Here is a 17,708-nt window from a genome sequence, read left to right on the forward strand (position 1 = left end):
GCTAAATATTAAATGTACTGAAATTGAGCATAGATATAGGAAATGTGTCAAAGAGACAACAACCCGATCAAAGTATTAATAAACAGCCGAATGCCACTTATATACATATTATATACAGGTTTATTTAAAACAGTTGTACTTTACCAATGTTAAATATTCATTAATCAATTAAGCAACCCAAATCTGAGGTAAACACATTAACTATATCTAAGGACAACAACAGAAAGTAAGCTGAACTACAAAAGCAGCAAACACAAAAAAATACCATAAACCCTGATGGTAAGTTGTATCCTGTTATAGAACCAACGCCTTTGTTCGAAATAGCGTTATGCATTTTCATAATTACAATTCTTTTCTCCCTCTTAAATAATAATGAATATTCTAACATTGTCACATGAATCTTAAATTTTTGTTAGAAAAATTATTTCATTCACACCTTAATTTACATGCTTTGCAAAAATCGAAAAAAAACCAACACATTTGTTACAAAAAATATATAAAAATAACACTTAAATAAAACGGAAAAAACAAAAAATGAAAGAACATATGTGTAAAACATATAAAATCGAATTTACAGCTACAACGTATTCTTCTATTGTAATCTCTACAATTTTTCTTAACTTTGCGACTACCAACTTACATTATACATACGTCGTTTTTTTTTTTTCTTTGGCAAACATAAAAGCAATAGCCTATGCATTCGGTGTTGATATTTTCTTGATTTAACTTCTGTAGACTAAAGAAAATCGAAAAGGTAAATTTTAGTTCGTACTAATATGTGGCGCATATGCCCCTGGCTTTGTTGTCTAGTAATTAAAAACCACTGGTATTATACAAGTAAAACTAAAGAAGACAAAAAAAAAACAATACTATTTTACAATAATAAAAACACAAATAAACTCCTTCTAACCAGAATTCAGTTTACATAACTTAGAACAAAACAATAAATCTCAACGAGACGATGACGTATTCAATTGATAGCAAAATGAAACATGAATCTTGCTCTTTTCATTTGTCGCAAAACTCATGCCCGAACATTTGTCCTCAACGTTTCTGTTATTTTCTCCCAGAATACAACATTTCCTTGTTCGTCATTTGGGTATTCAATGTAAGACTCTTTTTGGACTAGTTCTAGCATGACCAGTGGAAGTTCTTTAGGTTCTAGCTGTTCATAAAATACAAGGAATATTTTTCGTGAATAAATACTTTCCATGCGTGCCATATTAAATTCGAACATGCAGTAATATGACTCGAGAAACTTTCTTGTTATAAGACAAACTGTGGTTCTACTTGTGTGGATGCAATTGGTAATGTTCACTGTTATGTCTTGTCCGGGCATAAAATTACGTTGATGTATGCATAGCCTTAAGTTTTCTTCTTTTTCAAGTTTTTCAATGCAGTCTTTAAAGACAAAGCTTCTGTCACCATCGGAGTATGATATAAATGCGTCATACGTATATTCATCGTCATCATCGGGCGATATTTTCTGATAGCTGTACTTTCCTTTTGTCATATAGTACATGTATCGTATTTTCCACCGATATCGATACACTAAACTTGTGATAACAGTCATCATAACAACTAAGAGTGCCAATGACACACCAATTATCAGTCCTAGGTACGATTTGCAGGTTTTTTCCAACTGAAGGACTTTGTATTCGAACGGATTCATGTTAATTATGCTACCGTCCTCTAAAGTACAGCTGTACTTATGAAGGTCAACAAATAAGACATTGCTTTCGATCATCCATCGTAAAAAGGGAATTGTCTTGCATGTGCATTCGAATACATTTTTAGAAAGATCTATAGTAAGCTGTTTGTTTATCACTATTGTGTTAATAGTGCGCATAACACTTTCATTAAAATACTTGATTCTATTATTCGAGAGATTCAGAAATTCAAGTGCCAACAAACAGGACAAATCGAATGTGATGTCTTGTACTTTATTGTTACTTAAATCAATATGATGTAATAAGGGTTGAGAGTAAAATGTAAATGGTGCAAGTTCTTTTATGTCATTTTGAGATATATCAATAATTTCAATCACACTGAAATACTCGTCACTTTTCTTTTCAAAATAGGATTTCGTCGATAAGAAATCTCCTAATAAATTTTGCTTTAAAATAAGACGAGTTATATTTTTTATATCAAGTATAAATCGAGTTAGACTGTTGTTTGATAAATCCAAAATTTGAAGAGTTGGTGGTGGAGCACCAATAGATCCTGGAAAGTGTCCAGCATTTCCCGAGTTGTCTGTAAGACATATTTCAGTTATATTGTTCTTATACAGTTCTTTATTAAGATTGTACAAAGGAAATGTGTGTAAAGGTATTAGTAACTGACTCAGTTTTAAAGTTTCGATTAAGGTGTAAGAAAAGTCATTTGCAATTCTCTCTACTGGTGTCAATATACCACCTTTTTTGGAATCAAAAGACATTTCAAGATGCTTTAGTGATCTTAAGTTTCGAAACGTTCCTTTTCTAAATGATATTTCGCCAATCCCATGTAGTAGAACGTTTTGCAGATATTTAGTATTTTTGAATGTGTATTTTGACATTGAACAGATAAAATTGTTCTGTAATACCAATGATTTCAATTTCTGTAGGGAGTGGAATCCTTTCCCGAAAATATCATCTCCACAAATACAAGCATCCAATTCCAGCTTTTCTAGAGAAGATAATTGCTTAATTGTGTCATCTGGAAGATGTTTACAGTCATTTAACCTTTTATTGTTATTTTTCAAACTTAAATGAGAAAGAGATTTCAAGTCTCTAAAAGATTTCTTTGAAAATGTTTGGTTGTTGTAAACCAATTCGTTATTGTCAAGAGAAAGATAGCGTAATTTCACGAGGCCATTTAATGTAGCGACAGTTATTGAAGTCAATCTATTAAATGACATGTCTAATGTTAAGAGATGTTTAGCAGCCTCGAATGTTCCTTTGCTGATGTGTTCAATCAAATTGTGTGATACGTTTAGAAATACGATAGACTCAGGTAAATTCTGGATTTTTGTTATGTTTTTCCACGAACAATTCACAGTAACATATCCTTTAATCGTTTTACTACACTGACATCGCTCGTCAAATTTACACGGAGCTGTTTGTCCAATTTGTAAGTGTAAATATATGTATAAAAAAGCACACATAGCTCTTAAAAAACAACATTATTTTGGTTGGTAATCTGAAAAAAATACGATCATATTTAAAAAAATAAATTTCCAAATTAAAACATCTTTTAGACCAAATCGAAAATTTATTTAGCTAATGTTTATTGGAGTTCCATTTTTCAAAAGCTTCAGTCCCTACTGAACAAATTGAAGCATGGAAATAGTGCACTGGTTTAAATATGTTTTTATCCAATCCTTATATAATTTGTAATATATAACAAATGGAATAGGATTATTGAACATAAACATTTGTCTTAATAGCCATATTTAGATACTATACATATTTTTAAATTGTTATTTGGATGGAGAGTTGTCTCATTGGCACACACACCACATCTTCCTATATCTATAGCTTTGCAACTTCCATTTCATCGTCTACGAATAATGGTTTATATTCATTCACAGTTTAATATCAAAGTATCAAATTGTTTTTGAATTGTTTTTGTCATTTACTAACCTTAACAGTTATCATCCAACAGTTACCCAACACTAGTTAGGCACACTCATCTCACCAATTGGCCATCCAATATTACACTGGGAAAATTGCAGTTTAACATACAAGGTAACAACACTTATTTAAAGTTTCTGTCTTCCTGTTAAAATTAAATAAGGAAACTATTTTCATACATATTATTTTATCTGCTGCATAGTATAGAAATTTTGTTTCTAGTCATTTTTAAAGAGTTTATTAAAATATATGCAAGTATTAAGCTTTTCGATCTTCAAGATATTGAGTGAGGCTCCAAAATTATCCAAAAATACTATGTTGACTATTTCAGATTTTCGTGAAAACGTGCTTTCAAATGCTTTCATTTTTGTACCTGTTTATACGTATTTTACTTTTTTACTTATGAATGGATTTTTTTCTTCCAGTTAACATTACATACATTAGATTCATAAACTATCCTGGATTTTTACAAAACTAAGGTACCCTTACAATTTTTTTTTTTTATTTTGTAATGAAGTTGAAAAAAAATATTTCAGGAAACCATTCCGTCCTACAAAATGCACCTGAAATTACAGAGGGTCTATTTGAGTGCTACCTGACAATCTCTTAAAGGCTATGCTACCTAACTAATATGGTGTCCACCTCCTAACATAACCAAATTTTACATGTTTTCACACGTTTAACATTCCCAAAAAGGTATGGAGTACTTCGCAGTATGACAAATTGATGTCAGTTTGAGTTTTATATTTATTCATAATGGGAATCTTTTTTTTAAGTATTTATTATTTTATCGGATCATTTATTTTGATTTCGGTTTCTTAAATCTCTTATATGATGCAAAATTTGACCTTTTAGGCAATAAGCTCCTTTCTGGTGGTCACTCATAGGTGAAAAGAGCAAAAGAAAAAAAAATTCATATGCAATAGTTGAACTAACATATTATCCATTAAACGAAGGAGGTTGTCATTTCGCATCTTCTTGACTTCTCGATAATTCTGACTTAATATGTTTACTTTGTCAAATACATAAATAAATTCATCAGGTACACGTGAAGTAATACTCCTGACTTTATCGATAGTTGTCAAAGTTATCAGGATTACCATTTGATACGACAGACGCATTTCAAAAGTAGACAGCGTGAGTAATCCATAAATTGATGCCTCAGTTCGAATTAACACTGTAACGTCGATTTTTGCAAATTTCATAAACTTATAAGTTAAGAAACTACTTCAAATGAATATCTTATAATTGTATATAAGTCAGCATCAAGTAAACAAATCTTTGAGCATTGCTATTAAGTTCGTTCATTATAAACACTAATGATACTATATTAACAGCATACGTCACGCATCATAGACTGTAATGTAGATAAAACCTATCGTGTAATACAGATGAAAGCATTGCAAATGCTCAATAACAAATACATCAATTTTGATAACAGCGATTATCCCTATACCAACATATTTATCCATCGGGTCACGAATACCAATACTGTCCGACCACCCGTATAGGATTCTTCTCCCCTTCCTGACGTACACCGACCTCTATAACTCATTCAAGTGTAGTCAACAGATCTTAAGTCACACCAAGAATTCACCAATCCGACCTGACTGTAGCTTAGTAATAATTTCATAAGATGGCAAGGTATCAACTTAGACTAAACGATTCACAGTGGAATACAAAGCAATTAGGCCAGCGCCACAACAATCAAATACTGCCTTTAACTATTTACACCACTGGGTCGATGCCACTGCTTGTGGACGTTTCGTCCCCGAGGGTATCACCAGCCCAGTAGTCAGCACTCCGGTGTTGACATGCATAACAATAATGTAGTCTTTTTAATAAATTTCCTGTTTACAAAATTTTGAATTTACCGAAAAACTAAGGATTTTCTTATCCCAGGCATAGATTACCTTAGCCGTATTTGGCAAAACTTTTTGAAATTTTGGATCCTCAATGCTCTTCAACTTTTTACTTGTTTTGTCTTTATGAATATTTTGATATGAACGTCACTGATGAGTCTTATGTAGACGAAACGCGCGTCTGGCGTACTAAATTATAATCCTGGTACCTTTGATAACTATTTACACCACTGGGTCGATGCCACTGCTGGTGGACGTTTCGTCTCCGAGGGTATCACTAGCCCAGTAGTCAACACTTCGGTGTTGACATGAATATCAATAATGTGGTCATTTTTATAAATTTCCTGTTTACAAAATTTTAAGTTTACCGAAAAACTAAGGATTTTCTTATCCCAGGCATAGATTACCTTAGCCGTATTTGGCAAAACATTTTTGAATTTTGGATCCTCAATGCTCTTCAACTTTTTACTTGTTTGGCTTTATGAATATTTTGATATGAGCGTCACTGATGAGTCTTATGTAAACGAAACGCGCGTCTGGAGTACAAAATTATAATCCTGGTACCTTTGATAACTAGTGTTCCTTAAAGCCATGATGGCTTATGATTCGCAAACATCTTATCCTTGTAAAATGATATGTTTTTGTATGTGAGAATACATGAGTGTTTTTCTATATCCAATACTTTTACAAGACACTCGTAGTAGTACGATTTACAAACAAAGACTAAATTATTTGAGGCTTGGTTCGTCCGAAGGAACAACAAAATACCTATCGTGAAGAGAGGATAGACATTTTAACAGCCTCTTTGTCTCTGCAATTTTACGGTGATGAATATTTTCAACTCTAGCCCTCGACGTAGACGCAGTCACGGTTATCGTCATATATACATCGCCTACTCTCCAACAATCTCTATTAAAGACCTGCTGTCATTTATATTAAACCTACAGGACACAATAGATACGGTTAAGTCTGCTTCATATCCTTTCTCACATCTCAAACATGCAAATGATATTTGAGAACACACAATCTAAGTCTTTTTTCATTTGGCAATAGTATAACAACATTTCAATTTTTTCCAATCCAAATCAATAGACAAATTGAAAGAGAAGGCCCCTTTTTGTTTAATAAAAAAAAAAAAGAATGGTCAACGTAGATACAGGGTTCTTGTCTTAGGGAGGGGGAAATACCTACTTTGTAAAAAATCACTCTGATTCTACCAACAAATTTTCTGATACGTTTTTTTGTACTACTGTTTAATTCTTTTTCCTTTATTTTAGCCATGACGTTGTCTGTATTTTTGACATATGAGTTTGAAGGTTCCTCTGTTGCTACTCTTTTTATACATTTGTCTAGTTTTGTTTTATTCAGTTGCGTTTTGATAATTAGGGAATTTTATGTTTTTGAAAGATAGTTCGTAGTCTCCGACTCCGAACTTCGACTCAATAAAAAGAAAAATGTCTTAAAGTTCTTTTATATCATTTTCAGATATATCAATAAATTCAATAGTACTGAAATCAGAGTAAGTTTTCTTATTAAAATAAGGACTCGTCGATAAAAAATCTCCTAGTAAATTTTGCTTTAAAATGAGTCGAGTAATGAATCTTATATCAAGTATAAAACGAGTGAGACCATTTTTTGATAAATCCAAAATTCGAAGAGTTGGTGGCGTAGGACAAATAGATATTGGAAAGTGTCCTGCTTTTCCTGTGTTACCTGTAATGTATATTTCCGTGATATTGGTAGTATACAATTCTTTATTAAGAATATATAAAGGAATGTTTGTATAGGTATTGATGATTGCCCTAGTTTTAAAGTTTGGATTGACATAACTTTAAAGTCCGCCGCTATATTCTCCACTGGCGACGTTAAACCACCTATTTTTGAGTCGAATGAAAAATCAAGATACTTCAGGTATCTTAAGTTTTGGAATGTTCCTTTCGTAAATGCTATTCCGTCAATTCCATAAAGTAGAATATTTTGTAGATATTTAGTATTACTGAATGTGATATTTGACATTGAAAAGATAAAACTGTTCCCTAATACCAATGATTTTAATTTCAGTAGGTTATCGAATCCTTTCCCGAAACAATTGTATCCTTCACATGCAGTAGCATCTAATTCCAGCGTTTCTAGGTCAGATAAATCTGAAATTGTTTTATCCGGAAAACTTTTACTGTCAAAAGACCAAACATTGTTATTTTTCAAACTTAAATGTAAAAGAGATTTTAATGATTTAAACATTCCTTTTGGAAAAGTGCGGTTGCTGTAAACCAGTTTATTATTGTCAAGAGAAAGGTAACGTAATTTCACGAGGCCAGCGAAAGTGGTAACGTTAAATGATGATAAACTATTAAACGATAAGTCTAATGCTGAGAGATGATTTGCAGCTTTTAATAATTCTTTCCCGATGTGATCAATCAAATTGTGAGAAACGTTTAAAAAAAAACGTAGACTCAGGTATATTCGGGACTCTTGATATGCCTTTCCACGAACAATCCACATCTTCATATCCCTTTTTTGTTTTTTTACACTGACATCGCTCATCAAATTCGCACGGGCCTGTTTCGCCAATTTGTAAGCGTACAGATATGTATAACAAAAAACTCATTGCTTTAAAAAAAGAAGGCATTTCATTTATCTGAAAAAAAGAACATATTTAAAAAATAAATTTCTAAATTTTAGCCTCTTAAATCTGCTGAAAATAAATATTTATGTGGCTGATTTCCACTGAGGATCCATGTATTTATCAATAATTCCGTACCTTCCTGAACAAATTGAACCATGCAAAATATAATATCTGTTGATAATCAACCCTTATATCGTTAACTTAGTTATATTGAATACACGAAATATGATTATTGTACATTAGCATTGCCGGATGCTTGACCATAATGGAATCATATATAGAGCTCTGCATCTTTTAATTCGTCATGTACTTATTATGAGTCTTGAAGTATCATTATTTTTTCTCACTTTTATTAATCTTTTTATTGTACTTGCTTATGTAATACCTTTGTGGAACATTTCCTCTTTATTCAGCAATATTTGCAAAAAAGAATGTGTTTGTTTGTACTTGAATTATGTCTTTATGTATCAAACAATTGATAGGAAATGTGGTTGTAATATGATCTTTCAATTATACACATGGAAAAAAGTATTGCAACACCTTGATTTTTAAAAATTTGAAAAATCAGCCTCTTTTTTTGGATGAAATATAATAAAATATTTGTATAATATTATTGAAACTATGATAACATTGGCATTGAAACAAACAAAAAATGTTTGAAAAAAAAAATGATTTATATAACCACAATTTTAATAACAAAATGAAGTGTTTTTTGTACAAAAACATGCATTTTACAACTTTTACTGTAGTCGAACTTTACAATGTCAGACATTTCAAAATTAATCTTCAGATGACTGTTCACATCATGGTTGATCGTTATACGCCAAAGAATTAGTACTTTGTGGGCAGCCTCCATTCAAACGGATAACCGCATCTAAACGTCTCCCGATTCTTGCCAAAAATCGACTTATTTGTTGCTAAGGTAGCAGCAACCATTTCTGATGAAGGGCATTGTTTATTTCATGATGTGTTTGAACTGGGGTGTCCTTTCGCACACGTTCCGCCCAATAGTGTCCCATATATGCTCGATATGGTTCAAATCCGGGCTACGATCCGTCCAAGGAAGATGAACCGAATTCCATTGGAACAATGGATCTTCCTCCACGATGCTAATTTTCAACTTTAGCGAGCTCTGCACTACATTGGATAGGGAAAACTGTGTGTCTGTTCGTAAGCAAATGTCTCCGAAATGGTCTTATCGCACGATAACCAGTAGCGATGAGTCGATCTCGAACAGTTCTTGTTAAAAGGCTCCTGTATGCCCACCACTCTCTTTTTAGAATTGTATTGTATGCAATGGGTTTCCTTCTGACCAACCTTCATTATGCTTGATTTTCCCTAGCAAATGGTATAGGGGGTCTTCTTTATCTCGGAAGGTCTTTAACATTGTTTAGTGCCTTATTTTTATTCTCAAAACGATTTATAGTGGAATGGTGATGACCAAAAATACGTGCAGTTGTTTCAGCGACATCCCTGCTTCTCTCATGCTGATAATCTGCCATCTTGCTGCAGTTTAGAGTTGTCGAGGACCCATTACAAGGTGTCAATCACATAACTTTAAAAACTTGGTTATTTAAAGTGTTGAAAACAATGAGGATGAAAACATCTGTTTTGCTGTTTACGGGTACAGTAGCTGCATGTGCAGATAAAAACTTATCGAGTCGATATTTATTGATTAAACTCAGGTGATACTTAAATAATGTTTAATTAGTTCTATTTTACCAAATTATATCACAAAAAAATAAAAAGTGTTTTTTTAATTTCAATTTCAATTTGGTGTTGCAATACTTTTTTCCATGTGTATATTTTAATTTTATGTGACTCTACAAATGTTGGTATGCAAATTTACAACCTTTTCCGGATTAAGTCGTAAGGTGAGTCTATCAACAAGACTTATTCTGGAAGGTATCATAAAAGCCACTATTGGGGCCTGAAATTATCATTTCATAACAATTTAAAATGTAACTTTCACAAACGCAAGGATAAAGAATCCACCGTTTTCTTTATAAAGGTGGTTGTGTAGGTATCATTTCTTTAAGCAAGTTCTACTATTTTTTTTATATTTTAACTTATTTTCTCTTACTTAATGTGCACTTGGCCTTATTCACACGTTAATACAATACTAGAGGTTGATCTGAGCGTCACTGATGAGTCTTATGTAGAATAAACGCGCGTCCGGCGTATTAAATAATAATCATCGTACTTTTGATAACTGTTTACACCACTGTATCCATGCCATTGCTTGTGGCCGATTCGTCCCTGAGAGTATCTCCCGCCCAGTAGTCAGCACTTGGATGTTGACATGAATATCAATTACATTGTAATTTTTATCTGAGGTCACCTCGATAGGTAGTAAAATGGCGTCTACACTAAAATACACACGAACTTTTGATACATATTACCCACCCTGTACTTTATAAATTGTTTATTTTAGACTTTTCAAAATTTGGATATACGTGTGTAACAAATCATATATAAGAATTTGAATCAAATGTGTCATCATGAATTTATTTGAAGCTAATGTTCTTTTTACATTTATCAAGCATGCAAAAACAATTCAAAGTTAATAAATCTCACTTACCTGATTAATTGGCCACTGGCAACCTATATTATTCTTACCAAATTGCTTTAATGAATACAACGTTACAACTATTTTCTATCTTCCTGTTATAGGTTAGATAAGGAAATTATTTTCATACCTATTGTATTGAATGTTGAATAACATGGTTTTATCGTTTATAAAATTGAGAATTAAAATGTTTATTTCAAGTTCATTTCACTCGGAGTACATGCATTTGTAATGCTTTTGTAATGATGGGCGTTGGCCTCAGATTATACAGTAGGTATTCATATAAAGGCTAATTGCAATGATTGAAAATTGACTCCTATTTACGATAATTTTTTGCAGGATGAAACAAGTCAAAACTTATATTTTTTAATAAAATGTGGAAATAAAGGAGAAACGGAAACTATGTCGAAAACACCTGCGCCCTACTGAAAAATCGTCTCCCTATGGTCATAGACTTTGTATTTTAAAAATAACACCTATATATCAACATGCAGATATATATCCAAATACTGGATTACTTTATTGTAAACATTGTAAAAAAGGGGGCATTATATTGCTTTGTTTTCCAAAATCGGTCAATATTTTACATATAGTACCAAAATAAATGAGTTCAATCTCCAAGTGACGAATATAATTAATTGCAAAAGACATGTCTCAAAACTCGCTCGAATCCAAAAAAGTAAGAAAGGCCAAAAAAAGTTGAAGAGCATTGAGGAGCCAAAATTCCTAAAAGTTTTGCCAAATACAGCTAAGGGTAATCTATGCCTGGGATAAGAAAATCCGTACTTTTTCAAAAAAAAAAGTTTTGTAAACAGGAAATTTATAAAAATGGCCAGATTATTGATACCGAAGTGTTAACTACTGGGTTGGTGATACCCTCGGTGACGAAACGTCCACCAGCAGTGTCACCGACCCAGTAGTGTAAATAGTTATCAAAGGTACCAGGATTATAATTTAGTACGTCAGACGCGCGTTTCGGGTTGTCCTTGATTACTTTCGTCTTGTCGATAAAAACTTTGACTTGTCAGCCTTAATGTCACATTACTTATCATTTTCCGTAACCAAGTGTTACGATACGATCCGCTCATCTTCTACAATGGCATATTTTGGTCAAAATTTCACATCCACAAGGTAACGATTTCCATTGGTCGCAGTCGTTAATGCCTGCATCTTATCAAAAATCGCCGTTAAGAGTTTCAATTGTAAATGTGTAAAATGTAAATAAACATTTGCCATTTACAAATTTACTCCCAAATCATAGGAAGATATTAAATAACACTTCAACTAGTTGAAGTTATTTGAAATGTTCCTCGTACGAAAGTAGGAACTACAACGTATATTTGCTGTTTTCGACTTGATACGGGAACTTCTTAGGAAGAAACAAAAGACGTAAGCAACATCCTTCAACTTCATTTTCCGCTATAGACTAGTAGATGATATTTTCTTTATAAATGATTCAAAATTTGGTGATAATGTAGAACAATTCTATCAACTTGAACTAGAGATAAAACGATACAACAAATACAGTTATGTCTGTCTCATATCTTGACTTATATCTAGAAATTAACAATGATTGTCAATTGAATACAAACTTTACGACAAAACAGATTCAGTTCAGCCTTCCAAATTTGAAATTTTCATTACTTTGTAGCAACATTCCGGTAGCGCCTGCATAAGGAGTATATAGCTCCCAACTCATACGGTACTCCCGGGCTTGTATTTCCTATTATGAGTTTATTGATAGAGGGTTGCTGCTCACAAGTAAGCTATTAAACCAAGAGTTCCGAATGGTGTGAAATCACCCCTTTGTAATTTGTACAGTTCCGTCCCCTTTTCACGAATTAGACTATTTGCCGGTTTTGTAATAACATGAGCAACACGACGGGTGTCACATGTGGAGCAGTATCTTCCTACCCTTCCGGAGCACCTGAGGTCACCCGAGTTTTTTGTGGAGTTCGTGTTGCTAAGTCATTAGTTTTCTATGTTATGTTTTGTGAACTATCATGTGTCTGTATTTTATTTTTAGCCATGGCGTTGTCAGTTTATGTTCGATCTTTGAGTGTGAATGTCCCTCCGGTACTATGCGCCCATCTTTTATATTCTAACGATCAATATTTTTGAATATTGTTAAAAATGACGTTGAAATAAAATTAGGCCGTTAATTTTCTCGTTTGAATTGTTTAACATTTGTCATGTCGTGGCCTTTTATAGCTGACTATGCGGTATAGGCTATGTTCATTGTTGACGGCCATACGGTGAACTATAGTTGTTAATGTCTGTGTCATTTGGTCTTTGTGGAGAGTTGTCTCATTGTCAATCATATCCCAGTTTCTTTTTTATATTAAGTTTATCTTAAAACTATGTGAATTCAAGACCTGAAAAAAACCACATGGGGATCATTTGGTTCCCCCTTTTTGAGATCATTGACTTGGAATGTTTTGCATTATTTACATGTTTATGGTTGTCAACATCACATCAGTTTAAATGAACTGATAATGTTCACTCAATGATATTGACTATGCCATTATATTGACAATTGCAATTGTCATTTCAATGGAAATTATATTGCCACATCTTTAAAAATTTACATAGTTTGTGCTAATGTTTCAGGGAGACATTTGTGATAGGTTTATTGCATTTGATATGCAGTTGTATAATTAGTTATCAAAAGCACTAGAATTATAATTTAGTACGCCAGACGCGCGTTTCGTCTACATAAGACCCATCATTGACGCTCATATCAATGTATTTATAAAGCCAAACAAGTTCAAAGTTAAAGGGCATTGAGGGTCCAAAATTTCCAACAAGTTGTGCCAAATATAGCTAAGGTAATCCTTGCCTGGGATAAGAATTTGTTAAAATGACCACATTATTGATATTCATGTCAACACCGAAATGTTGACTACTGGGCTGATGATACCATCGGTAACGAAACGTCCACCAGCAGTGGCATCGACCCAGCGGTGTAAATAGTTATCAAAGGTACCAGGATTATAATTTAGTACGCCTGACGTACAAGCATTGGCATCTCACAGTACCATGGAAGTTATTTGGCCCTGACTCATAATGATTTTCATTGATTACATTTTAAAATGATACCATTGTAGTTTTACCATTTGTATAATTCCATCAAAATACAAAATGCGATTAATATGTTGTGCAAACACTTTTTTGTGTCTTATTTACTTTTCAATTTTCCTTTTTTGGATTTTTTTTTATAGAATGACCCTATTGGTCGTAATACTATCGACGTTCATCCAACTATTGTTTGATTTGGCTTTTGGCGTTCTGGGTTGTTCTCATTATGATGACTGTTTTTGTTTATTTTTTCTTAATTCGTTTGTTTCGTAAAAGTCTTTTTTCAGTATGACATAATCTTTTATATAGTGCATGATCTTTCAACGACTACTATTGAATTTGAATATTTGTTTGATTTTTTTTAGTTTAGTTTTTTAGTTTTAGTTTTAGTTTTTTAGTCTTAGTTTTTTAGTTTAAGTTTTTTAGTTTTAGTTTAGTTTCTGTTGTATGTCCGTGGTGTACGTTTACACAATATTGGCTTCAGTTCAGGATTCTTATTAATGATTTTACCAACTATGTCTGTGGGTTGCTAACCCAGTTATGCCAATCAAGTTGAACTAAAAAAAAATATCATACAAGTGAGAGGGAGGTTTAGCTAGTTGTCAACCAGTTTAAATCCATTTGTTCTTTTAAAAAAAACATGAGTAAATTTAGGAATATGACAGTGGTTTTCATTGGTTTCATTTGTTAATATAGTCACGTTTTATTTTGTCATGTTTTATGGTCTTAATAACATTAACGGTGCCAATTTTTCTGCACCTGATGCGCATTTCGACAATACGTGTCTCCTCAGTGATGCTCGTGGCCAAAATATTTGAAATCAAAAGCTAATATAAAAGATGAAGAGCAATAATCCAAAAAGTATAGCCAAATTTGTAAAAGGAATCAGAGCTTTGCATGAGGGAGATACATTCCTAAATTTATAATAATTTCTTACATTTTGTAACAGCAAATTTTAGTAACACAAAAAAATCCGTATTTTCATGCCAGTACCGAAGTACTGGCTACTAGGCTGGCGATACCCTCGGGGACTAACAGTCTACCAGCAGAGGCATCGACCAAGTGGTAGGAATCACATTAACGGTACTAATTTTCCTGCATCAGATGCGCATTTCGACAATACGTGTCGATGATACTCTTACGGACCAGGTATGATAAACTTTGATTTAAGTAAATGGAACCATGGTAACTATTTTGGTCCCAAGTCAGGAGCCTGTAACGCAGTGGTTGTCGTTTGTTTATGTGTTACATATTTGTTTTTCGTTCATTTTTTTACATAAATAAGGCCGTTAGTTTTCTCGCTTGAATTGTTTTACATTGTCTTATCGGGGCCTTTTATAGCTGACTATATGCGGTATGGGCTTTGCTCAGTGTTGAAGGCCGTACGGTGACCTATAATTGTTAATGTTTGTGCCATTTTGGTCTTTTGTGGATAGTTGTCTCATTGGCAATCATACCACATCTTCTTTTTTTATATAACTATGCAGGTTAACGTCAAAGTACTGGTTGGATTCATATTAGATAATTTCGTGGTTTTATATTTGTGCATTTGACATTGGCTGTGTTGACACGTTATTGTATACAACTAGTATTATACAATTAAACTTTAAAAAATTACAAAACACAAATATTATATAACAATTACAAATAAAAAAAGAATAAAGTTTCCTAAACTTTGAACGGAACAACAAATGTTGACGAGATATTGGGATAATTCTATCTTATTGGAAGCTACAGTTCAGACGATATAGCGTTTACCTATATTTTTTTATGCAGTCAGATGAGTTTTTGGAGTTAAGAAAAACACCAAGCACTATCATTCAACATTAGATTACAGATGATAAGTTTCATATATATCTCAAAACTTAAAACTTTTTGATTTTCGTTTAACGCAAAATCTCATGCCCGAACATTTGTTCTTAACGTTTCTTGTATTTTCTCCCAGAATACAACATTTCCTTGATCTTCATTAGGGTATTCAATGTAAGACTCTTTCTGGACTAGTTCTAGCATGACTAGTGGAATTTCTTTAGGCTGTAGATGTTCATAGAAAATGAGGAATAATATGTTTCTGCCATTGCGTGAATAAATATTTTCCATACGTGCCATGTTGAATTCGAACATGCAGTAATATGACTCAAGAAATTTTCTTGTAATAAGACATACAGTTGTTTTACTTGTGTGGATGCTATTAGTTATGTTAACTGTGATGTCTTGTCCGGGCATAAAATCACGTTGATGTATGGATAGCCTGAAATTTTCTTCTTTTTCAAGTTTCTCAATGCAATCTTTAAGGACAAAGCCTCTATCCTCATCGGAGTATGATATAAATGCATCATACGTATATTCATCGTCATCATCGGGTGATATTTTCTGATTGCTGTACTTTCCTTTTGTCATATAGTACATGTATCGTATTTTCCAACGATATCGATACACTAAACTTCCGGTAACAGTGATTATAATAGCTATGAGTGCTATAGATACACCTATTATCAGTCCTAGGAACGATTTGCAAGATTTTTCTAGCTCAAGGACTTTGTACTCGAACGGATTCATGATAACTACGCTACCATTCTCTAAAGAACAGCTGTACTCTTGAAGATCAACAAATAAGACATTACTTTCGATCATCCATCGTAAAAATGGAATTGTCCTGCATGTACATTGCAAAAGATTTTGGGAAAGATCTATAGTAAGCTGTCTGTCTACCACCAAAGTATTAATAGTACGCATAATGCTTTCATCGAAAAACTTGATTTTATTATTCGAGAGATTCAGAAATTCAAGTGCCTCCAAAACCGACAAATCGAATGTAATGTCTTGTATTTTATTGTTACTTAAATCAATATGATGCAATAATGGTTGCGAATCAAATGTGAATGATGCAAGTTCTTTTATATCATTTTGAGATAAATCGATATAACCAATCATACTGAAAACAGAGAAAGTTTTCACATCATAATAAGGATGTGTCGATAAAAAATCTCCTAGTAAATTTTTCTTTAAAATAAGTCGGTCAATAAATCTTATATCAAGAATAAATCGAGTGAGGCCGTTGTTTGATAAATCCAACATTTGAAGACTTGGTGGAGTAGAAGTAGTAGGTACTGGAAAATATCCTGCTTTTCCCACATTGTCTGTAATGTATATTTCAGTGATATTGGTAGAATACAGTTCTTTATTAAGAATATCCAAAGGAAACGTTTGAAAACGCGTTGCTGACTGGCCCAGTTTTAAAGTTTCGATTGAGGTGAATTTTAAATCTTCTGCGATATTCGCTATTGGCGACATTATTCCGCCAAATATTGAATCGAAAGAAAACTCCAGATGCTTCAGATACTTTAAGCTTTGGAATGTTCCTTTTGTAAAGAAAATTGCGTCAATACCATGTAATATAATATTTTGCAGATTTCTGGTATTTCCGAACGTGCTATTTGACATTGAAAATAAAAGATTATACCCTAATACCAATGATTTCAATTTTAGAAGCTCATCGAATCCTTTTCCGAAACCATAGCTTGTTGCGTCTAATTCCAGTGTTTCTAGATCAATTAAATCTGAAATTGTTTTATCCGGAAAAATTGCACAGCAAGAAGACCTTTTGTTGTTATATTTTAAACTTAAATGTGAAAGAGATTTCAATGGTTTAAAGATTCCTTTTGGAAAAGTGTGGTTGCTGTACACCAGTTTATTATTGTCAAGAGAAAGGTAACGTAATTTGCTAAGACCAGTGAATGTAGTGACGTTTATTGATGATAATCTATTAAACGACAAGTCTAATGTTGAGAGATGGTTTGCAGCATTTAATAATTCTCTACCGATGTAGTCAATCAAATTGTGGGATACGTTTAAATGTATAATTAACTCTGGTAAATTCGGTATTCTTGTAATATTTTTCCACGAGCAATCCACATCTACATATCTATTTTTCGTTGTACTACAACGACATCGCTCGT

At 32.8% G+C, this 17,708-nt stretch overlaps 1 protein-coding gene across 1 annotated transcript; it reads right to left on the reverse strand.

The window, feature by feature from the left end:
• Positions 1-1,024: 1,024 nt before the first annotated feature.
• On the reverse strand, positions 1,025-3,747 carry LOC143066786 (toll-like receptor 4). The gene is made up of 2 exons (XM_076239598.1): positions 3,624-3,747; positions 1,025-3,180 (listed from the first exon to the last, which is right to left on the reverse strand). Exon 2 carries the CDS (start codon positions 3,143-3,145, stop codon positions 1,025-1,027), a length of 2,121 nt encoding a protein of 706 aa, XP_076095713.1. The 5' UTR covers positions 3,146-3,180; positions 3,624-3,747.
• Between the last annotated feature and the right edge of the window lie 13,961 nt (positions 3,748-17,708).

The sequence above is a fragment of the Mytilus galloprovincialis genome, chromosome 3 (genome assembly GCF_965363235.1).
Source record: "Mytilus galloprovincialis chromosome 3, xbMytGall1.hap1.1, whole genome shotgun sequence".
NCBI classification, from domain to species: domain Eukaryota; kingdom Metazoa; phylum Mollusca; class Bivalvia; order Mytilida; family Mytilidae; genus Mytilus; species Mytilus galloprovincialis.